The 9,631-nt window shown below is 38.7% G+C and overlaps 1 protein-coding gene across 7 annotated transcripts in view; it reads left to right on the top strand.

The window, feature by feature from the left end:
• The first annotated feature begins 1,871 nt into the window (after window positions 1-1,871).
• The window catches only part of LOC124303352 (netrin receptor UNC5C-like), a 38,945-nt gene continuing 31,185 nt past the window's right edge, over window positions 1,872-9,631 (top strand). For all 7 annotated transcript variants that reach the window (XR_006907904.1, XR_006907903.1, XR_006907906.1 and 4 more), the window contains exons 1-3: window positions 1,872-2,474; window positions 5,414-5,616; window positions 8,907-9,120. Coding sequence is in view for 4 of the 7 variants with exons in the window: in XM_046760487.1 (XP_046616443.1) it covers window positions 2,414-2,474; window positions 5,414-5,616; window positions 8,907-9,120 (478 nt within the window). In the remaining 3 variants the exon portion in view is untranslated. The remainder of the gene's footprint in view (window positions 2,475-5,413; window positions 5,617-8,906; window positions 9,121-9,631) is intronic.

Raw genomic sequence — 9,631 nt, 5'->3', positions numbered from 1 at the left:
ATTTCTTTATTTTGTAAATATTAAAAAACCAATAATAAATATTCAACATTGATAATTTAATAATATTTAGTATTAATTATATTAAATAATGATATTTTAATTTATATCAATAAATAATACATACGGATAACTAACCTCAATTATATTGGAGCACTTGAAAAAGTATTTTAGCACAATTTTTTCACTAATATTCACAAATAGTAAATAATATTAATCCAAATATTCAATTTAAATCACTACTGAATATATTTTATTGCCACATATATAATTCGCACTTGTATGAAAATAAAACACGTGTTATGACTGTAAAAACTAAAACCATATGGATAAATATTTAGCTTTTTTTCGAGACTTAATGAATTCGGTTGAGTGGGCAACTTCATCCTGTTAATTGTGTGTTGCAGTGATGCGCGCGCATGAATTCGGTTGAGTGGGCAGCTTCATCCTGTTAATTTTGTGTTACAGTTTTGTATTACAGTGATGCGCGCGCATCCTGAAATTTCACTCTCATCAGTTTTTCATAACGCGCCTAAAGAAGTATAACTTCAAAAATCCAAAATAAGGTTAGTCGGTTGGAAATCAATACTATTTACCATTTTTAATACAACGTAGTAGTGCACTGAGTATGTATGAAATTATACATATATTCGTAAGCTGCAAAAATGTCTTTAAAAATATAAATATGAAAATATTAGAATTATAGAAAAATCCTAAGGATAGCGATGCTACAGTTCAAATAGCTTTCAGATGGTTAAAGATCTATCAGCTATATTCGATTCACGCTGCAATGGATAATTTCATTTACAATTAGAAGACCAATTTTTACAAATTCACAATTTTCTTTTCAGCAATGTTATAAAATTAAATATAGAACGACGCTTGTAATTCAAATGAGTTATCGTGGAGGAAAATTGACAAGATCTACTATGCTGATTTTGAATCTGATTTCCAAGCATTCTTAGGCTACTCGAAACGAAGCATCGGCGCCTGAGTACTTGTTCACAATTCTAGCCTTATGTATTTTTGTATTTTCAAAGAAATATTCACAGCTTGTAACAAATATAATATCTTAATAGATACGTAATGCATGACTAATGCGTAATAAGATAAAAAAAAAGTGTGTTTCGATTTCTATTCAACCAACTTGATCAAGATGGCTGTCCCTTTTATTCAAACCACGGATCGTGTCATTGTACTGAAAATCAAAGTTTTTCAACGACAAATTACTGCAACGTTTGATGGAAATAGTATATTATGTCACAAGGGAATAAAGTCGGAGACTATTCCCACGAATAGGTTTACTGCCCGGGCGAAGCGAGCCGGCGAACCGTCGGCACTCATTATAAAAACGAAAATCGAGACAACTGAAAAAGTAATCAGCGAAAGATTATCTCAAATTTTTCGTAAATCTCATATTTCTCTCAGATTAGCGAAAAAATTTAAGAGGGAATAATATGCTGCTTTCGTCCCACTTGTCAGGTAAAAAAAGTGAACATTCGGGTTGAGTCGGGAATAAAAACACTTTCTTCGTTAGGCAAAATGAGTCACAAATATTCGCGTGACGAACCAAATGACTCAGAAAATGCTGAACCAGACCCACAGGATGGAAATCCCACTTAAGACCGCGCACGAAATTACGACAAATCAAAAATCTGCTAAAATTTCGGATTCGCAAGGAAACGAAATTCTCCCGGGGAGATTTTTATTGGCTCATTCATCCCCGATCGACGGAAGTGCAAACCAAATGCTGGCGCATTCGTACGCGAGCAAACGTATACACACATACCCACCACCGTATCACCTCTCAAGGGGTGAGTCGTGCATCTATAGCGAAGCGGGCAGCAGCGCAGCTCAGTCGCTCACCGCGTGCCGACCCGCGAGCTTCGCCGCTTCGTTCTCTCGCGTCTTTGGTGGTCCGGCGTTTCCCCGTCAAGGGAGCTTCGCTAAATTCGTCAAAACGAAAGCTCGGGCGATACCCCGAATGTGACGTCCCGGAACGAATTGATGTTGGCGCTTCCGCTGCACTGTGAAATACGGATAAGCTATGAGCTTGCGTGACGAAATATACGCCTCCGGGAAGATCGGCCGATACTGATTTTAACAGAATTTTGTCGTTTTTATTATAGTTTTTTTCATCTCTCAACGAGAAAAAAATTCCATGCCATGATTGATCTCGACACTCGATGTTGGGTCGAGCTTTAATTCCGTCGACTCCGCGATCTTAACTACCGTGTTAATTAACACCTCGGTATCGTAGCACCGCATGCTACTACCCGACACGCGACGTTACGGTTGTCGCGTGGTGGTTTCGTTACCAACAGTTTTATATGTGAAATACATCTGAGTTATAGTAATAATAACAAGAATAATAAGATTAATAATGATAATAATAAATTAAAAATGCCATGAAGTGATGGAGTTGAAAATAAGCATCGTGCTGTTGGCACTCCTTCAAATTGCCTTCACTCTCGAAAGTAAGCGGTGTTATACATAATGTACATACCTATATACCACATAATTCCGCACAATTACCATAATTCTTGTCACGCTTTCAGTGAGCCTCTGAGCTTTCGCAATAAGCTCTTATACACGGTTAACGTGACAAAATGTCAACATTTTTGACGGCTGCGAATATCCGATCGCTTGTGTACAGCCACGTTTAAGAAAACACGACCTCAAAACGTCAAGAGAAAATCTCCGTAAGCCGCTCACGCGAATTTACGCACCGTTATGTTCTTTCTTTTTTCACGTCTTGACGCGGCGCTACACGCTGAAAGCCTCTGACGTTATAGATGGGATACAAAAATTCGCGTCATGATTTGAATTTCAAAGAGAGGTCAAAATTCAAACTAACCTGCGGAATTCGTTTAGAAATTTTTAGAGATCCCGAACGAAGAATAAAAGAACTAATATTGACACTTACAGGGGTCAGAAATTAGCACTGGTTATTTCCCTCTTATTTTTGGCCTGCTTTCCATCTCTTTGAATAACCCTGAGAGCGTTCGGGTCAGGGGTTGAAGAACATTAATCAAATGATCACTTAGCGAGGAGTAAGGAAGTGCATGAGGAGCTTGAGCGAAGATGTTAAACCCCTTCGAAATATCAGAACGATAATCGAGGCATGACTGACGGGTGGCTTCTTTTAACTCCTACTTAAATAAATTAATGATCTTACCTAGGCTTGCTCGGGGTTTAAAACCGTGACGTACGAGCCACTAATTCGAAAATAATTGCCAAATATCAGAGAGACGGCTAGCAACGAACGCCGCTGCATTCACCCTTCGTTCTTCACTCACTCTCCACCCTTTGCCCTCCACCCTTTAACCCCTACCTTTTACCGCGGTAGTGAGGTGGGGAAGTATTTTTAGTTAGGACAAAAATACGCAGGGTTAACTGACACCGCAGTCCAGGCGGTTGTGTTGTACATGCATGCATCCGATATACGTAATTATAGGGCTAAGGGATCACGCCGCAATTAACATCGGGCAAGAAAACGTGTTATTAGCTTCGAATCTTTACTTCCTCTTTCACAGGAAAGAGCAAAGCCGTGGCCGTTACGTTCTTTTCGTCGAGAAAAAAAGTTAATGTCAGGAGTTTTCGAATTGAGTTTTTAATTACCCCCCGAGGATCAAATCAAAATTTCTCAAATACCAGCTGGATTTCGAAAAAACTTTAAACACAGAGTAGCAACTAAATTACAATGAAGTTGTATTCACAATTAAGGATTTTCGTGTAAAATATTAGGTTGAAACACCATCGATGGTTATAAAATTGATTTTATCATTCGAATCTAACTTATTTTTTTCAGTTTCAGCGAATTTTCTCGCCTTAAGATAATCAAGACCAATTTTCAAAAACATCATATATTTCATTTCAAAACTTCGGAATCATAGTGAGATAATATTCTTTATCGAAACTTTCCTGTAGGTGCACTGTATCGATTTCACTGAAGATTAGTGACAGCTGGTGTAGCGGTGCAAAACGTCGCAAACTTTCATCTCATCTTCGATTTTTCTTCAGCCTGAGGACGCTTGTTATTTTTCAAGCATATGTAGCGATTTTTCCCTCCCTGCTGCAATCGTTATTTGTCGCACGTAGCCTCTGAGCTTTGCCCGCAAGCTGGGATCGCCCAACGTAATTGAACACCTGCACGGCAACGGGATTTCCGAAATATAGGTGAGGGACGATTGCGGGCTCGGAATTAAAGCAGTCCTGCAAGCGGTTGTCCGCAAGCCGACATTGACCAGGGATGGGCTTTAAGCCCGTGGGTAAAACTGAGCGGATTTCCAAACGAGAAGCGACGCGTTGCGTCGAGCCGGTCGGAAATGGAATCCTGAGTGCATCGCTGCGCTGATGGATTCCTGACATAAAGTACAGCTTCCTCGTCGTTGAACAGAGTTTATGGCCTCGGTGTGTCATTTTCCAACTGCTCATTTCTGGCGCCTAAATATATTCGAATGATGAACGGAATTACCTACGTGACGACTGATGCAACTTTCCCTCGAGCTAACGATGCTTTCAGACTCGCTAAGCTCCCGGTGTTACGTCTTACGTTAGTCTGCAAAGTAAACCCTCGATCCGCTCGATTCGTACTAGTTAAACCTGTTCGTGCGAGAGAATTATTCCAACTAACTTTGACTTCGGCTCGGTTATTTTTCGCCTAAGAGACAGACGAATTTTATACAAGGTTGAAGTTAGCAACGTTATCGTAACGATACATTGGAGAAAAAACCACTATTTTTTTAATTTTCCAATCATTTTTAAGGAACGAGCATTTCGAAATATGAGCGTGTCTTGTTTTTATTACGGTTTACTGAATTTCAGACAATTCCAGAATCGTGAAATAACAGTATTTCCTCAGCGTAAGTCGTCACGATAACGTTACTAATTTCAGTATGATCATTTTAAACCGCTTTTCGCGGATCTTGTATAGAATATACATTGATTCGTAGACCTTTTCATTTAATGTCTTATGCAAATCTGCAGGAAAAGAATCTTTGAACCAATTCGCATTTTCGTCTGAATTGAATATAAACAAATTAATATTAAGCAATCCTACTTTTACTAGACGAGATTCTTAACGCCAAATCCAAATTCAATTAGGCTTTAGATTTTTCCGAAATTTTTCATTCGCTTAAGAACAACTTCTTTCAAAAATATTATTTTATTAAAGTGCAGAGATTTTTCTTACCAAATTGGTATTCAGCATGAAAAACTTCTAATATAGACAATTGGACGAGTCGATCAAGCTTAGTTAGCTTCTATTTTTATGGTAAAACGTAATTCAAAATCTAAGACTCGAGCTTTGAGGTCAGATTTCTAGGGACTTGAGACTCGCACATGTATTTGCTTCTGGGAATCATAACCAGAGTACAAACCGGTATTTTAAATCGTTCGTTACGGTTTGTTTCAGGTTCCAAGGAAGATGACGACGCCGAGGAGGACGACGAGGATAATTATCCACTTGAGGATTATGAGAATCCAGCGACGATAGCCACTGACACGGAATTGATTCCCGGTGCATCGCTTCCCGTATTTCTTATCGAACCTTTGGATTCCTACGTCGTTAAAGGAAAACCAGCAACCCTAAAATGTCAAGCTGCGAATGCGCTTCAGGTCAGTGCGATTCTCATGTGTATATTTATATATGGAAATCGTTTCTCGACACGTATATATATGTATTAACGAACTTAAAGTCCGATAGAAGTCTTACACTGAGAAAAATTTCGTTTGTTACAGTAACTAGAAAAATTCAGTAAAACAGGTATCGTTAAAAAAACTGTTTGAATATTGTTGGAATTCCGAAAAATTAGGTACACATAATCATTTTGCGTTATTGTCGATCCGTTTTTGGTAATTGCAACGCAAAATCAGTTTGTGAGGTTTACTGTACTTTTTTAGTTAAGTAAGGCTTCAACATCAATTTATTGTTGCACAAGCATTAAATTTTCGCAACAGTTACAAGAAAATATAGTAACAGTGATCGTAATGAGAAAAAATACTAATGGGTATTAGACTTTCTGGTAACAGCTAGAAAACTATTTTTCATTTTGTATCTAGAACTAAATTTTTCGATCGTGATAAAAAATAAAAATAGTCAAAAACTGAGCGGTAACCGGAATTAAAAATTTCTCTCAGTGTAGTAAAACCTGCAGGCCCTTAGGGGGCATCCATAAAGGATGTCCGCGCTTATAGGGGGAGGAGGGGTTCACGAAATGTGACTATTTGCGACCAACCCGACCAACAAAAAACCCGTTTTCCATATTTGAACATAAAACGATGCTTTAATTTTGTTGTGATATTTTTTCACAATTGTTTTTTAGCATATTTTATTGAAAATGGGTAGATAAATAATTTGAACATTATTTTTCATTCAACTGCACTAGTAAGAAAGGTAAGTTCTTTGAATACTCTTTAATAGATTTCTTCAAGAGTCTGCCGGGTGGTTAGAAAGACCTCAAAGTACTTCTTCACCTTAAGGGGGGGGGCTCCTCGCTTAAAAGAGGGAAAAACACGTTTTATTTTTTTATTGAGCGAAAGAAAATCGTATCAACAATCACAAACGAGAGATTGTTCAAAATGCTTTTCTCGTTGTATAAAAAAATATTTAGATCGGTGTATAAAAAATTGTGGAAGAAGTGCTGTTTTAAAAATATTTGTCTTATTCCGAAAAAATGCAACTTCTCCTATAATTTCTTATATTCTGACCTGAACATTCGTCAATATGATTATTGAAACATTACCAACAATCGCTCGATGCGATTTTATTTTCACCAAGTTGAAATGAAGCGTGGAGCCCCTCCCCCCCCCCCCCCCTTAAATCGTATGAAGAATTTTGTTCTTTCTTCTCATGGAATAATTTTTCATATTTACATAAAAGAATTTTTGAGACATAATTTTCATAGTATTTTTTTCACGTCACTTGCGACTTTAAAGAATTAAGGGGGGGTCTACTATTGTGACCATCGGACATTTCGTAGGGGGGAGGGGTTCGAATATTGTGACCAACTGCGACAAGGCCGGGGGGGGGGGGGGGGGTGGGCCAAAAATTCGCAAAAATTTGCCGACGTCCTTTATGGATGTGCCCTTACCAGAAACTCTAATCCAATTTTTATCAATTTTTTATTGAATGAAATCGACTGACTCTAATCCACGTAAATTGAATTCATTTCTTGAGAAACTCAAGTCTTACGGTGCTCTGTAATGATGTGCTAAGAATTAAAATTATAATTTTTTAAAATATTGACTCAACCTCTTTTTCATTTGACTGCCGTCTTTATTCGCAAATCGATAAGGGAAAATTTTGTGAAGCGAAAAATTTTATCGTTTTCCAATTGTATTCCGGTTTGTTATGGCTATTATTTGGGCAATATCGATTCCGCTTCACAGTATGTAAATGACAATATCCAGTGAGGGGCAAGGGGTGCTTCCCCGATATTGCTTACCACTTGCGGCTGACATGCGACGCAGCAGGAGACATCAATTTCGGCACGCAGGATATAAAATATGGGCAAGGTAATAAACCTTGAGGCATAGTTTCGGTAATAACGGGTTTGCGAGCTTTTGTAGGGCTTTGATGCTCGCGGTTTTTGCGGTCTGGCTTGTTTTCAGAGTAAGCTGCAAGGCAACGCGTTCAGGACCTTCAAAATTTTTGCCACGAAATCCGACAACGCCAGGCGAATTCCTTAACTTCCATTATAACCACGAAGCCTCGTGCAGCCTGCGTGTATTTTCTTGTCGTTTAATTATCGCTCATTTTAATGTCGCTTATCTGTGTAAGATGAAAATAAATCTTGCGATTTTTTCCAACTTCCTAGTTTTCTCTGGGCGAAAACTTGTCAGTGACATTTCACCGTTTCACCCTTGCAAAAAAACCGACAAAATAACCGAGATAAGCAAGAAGAGAAAAATAATCCCAACCGTCCGTTCAGTGTTCAAAAATAAACCATCGCGTTAATTAACGACCGTTCACTTCAGGCAGAGTCTGCAATTTCCAAGAAGAGACCTTGAGAGCCGTAATGAGTGCTGTTTCTTTGATCGTGATGGGCATAGGAAATTAGTAGATATCCCAATTTCCTTTGTGATTCCCGAGTGTCTTACCGCGGCAATGTTCCATTTGTATGGACCCACTTTTCTTCTGTTTACGAACGGATGAATTTCTCATTAGTTCGGACTGTGATAATCTAAGCCGGATAACTCACTCCAACATCACGTCGAACTGAATATACACAATACTGTGCTAAATTGAGAATGCTATAATCGAGATGCGTTGTGAAATCTTCCACCATGAAAACAAAAACTGTAATATCAAAAATCCAGCATGGATATTAAAATCAAAAAGTCACCTGTCGTTCTCCGGATCGGTGAAATTTACTGTGCGAAATATTTAATTAAGATTCAGTATTTTTTCAAATCGTAATTCCAAGCGTTGTTAATACGAATTGAATCGTCTCCTTGTCTAACATTTTTACGACATTCCATATTCAATACTTTACCAAACATTTATCCACCGGTTTTACATCCGGCTTCCTAGACATTACAATTTTATCAACAAAACCAGAAACAGTATCGTTCAGAGGCGTTGTAAAATTGTGCAGAACGTATTCACGCAATATTTAGTAATTCGCTTCAAAGTCCCTCTGTAACGGGATTGACAGCAACTGCTTCAAAGCCAATAAAAAACCGTTGTCAACTCAGCGGCTGAAATTTTACGATCGCTAAAAATATCGGAGATTTTTCCGAGATATCCAGGATTCTCCGTGTAACCTGGAACCATGTAGAAACGTGGAGTGCATCGCTGTTGGGCGCATTCCAATGTCAACGTAGCATTTCCCGCTAACTTTATATCGTCACGTTCGCGGGATCAGCTTTGCTGAGCTTTTCGCAAACACACTTTCTGGCTGCAGGTATATTTCCGGTGCAACGGTGTTCGAATCGATGGCTCCCAGCACCAGGGGTTCGTCGATCCTCATACCGGCACCCGCATCGTCGAGGCGGAGCTGAACGTAACCAGAAACCAGGTTGAAGAATACTTTGGCAAGGAGAAGTTCAAGTGCGAGTGCGTCGCCTGGTCTGGACCGGGAGAGATCAAAAGCCAAAGCGCCACTGTCGACGTTGCCTGTGAGTACATCACACCTTGAATCGCCGAATTTTTACTTAACAACAATAAAATATCGGAAACCTTGTGCAGAAAACAATTCGACGTATCTCTCGCAAACTTTGATTATTTAAGAGACTTTAAAAAGTTGGTTGTGTTTGTAAAAACCATATACGGACTCGCGCATATTGAAATGTTCCAAAATTGGTCACCAAGTGTCTAATGTGTTTGCAAAAAATTTTGATGACAAAAATGACGTAGAAAATTACTGTAATTCAGTTTATAAATGGCAAACAAATGAAACCTTGTATATTTTCCTTAAGCTCTTGTTTTAGACGTAAATGTGACAAGCTGCTTGAGTCGAGATAAAAATTTTAGAGAAACGCGCTCTGAACTTGACACAATTTCTGTACAGACTGTAGCGTTACAAGTAGCGCATTTTAATGTGGTGCATGAGTTCAATTTAAAGTCCATCGCGAAGATATCGATTCTTGGGCTGCAATGAATACGCAATGAGGCCGGTTGCCGCGGCAG

This window comes from Neodiprion virginianus, chromosome 1, assembly GCF_021901495.1.
Source record: "Neodiprion virginianus isolate iyNeoVirg1 chromosome 1, iyNeoVirg1.1, whole genome shotgun sequence".
Classification (NCBI taxonomy): Eukaryota; Metazoa; Arthropoda; class Insecta; order Hymenoptera; family Diprionidae; genus Neodiprion; species Neodiprion virginianus.
This window is presented reverse-complemented; position numbering and strand designations above follow the sequence as displayed.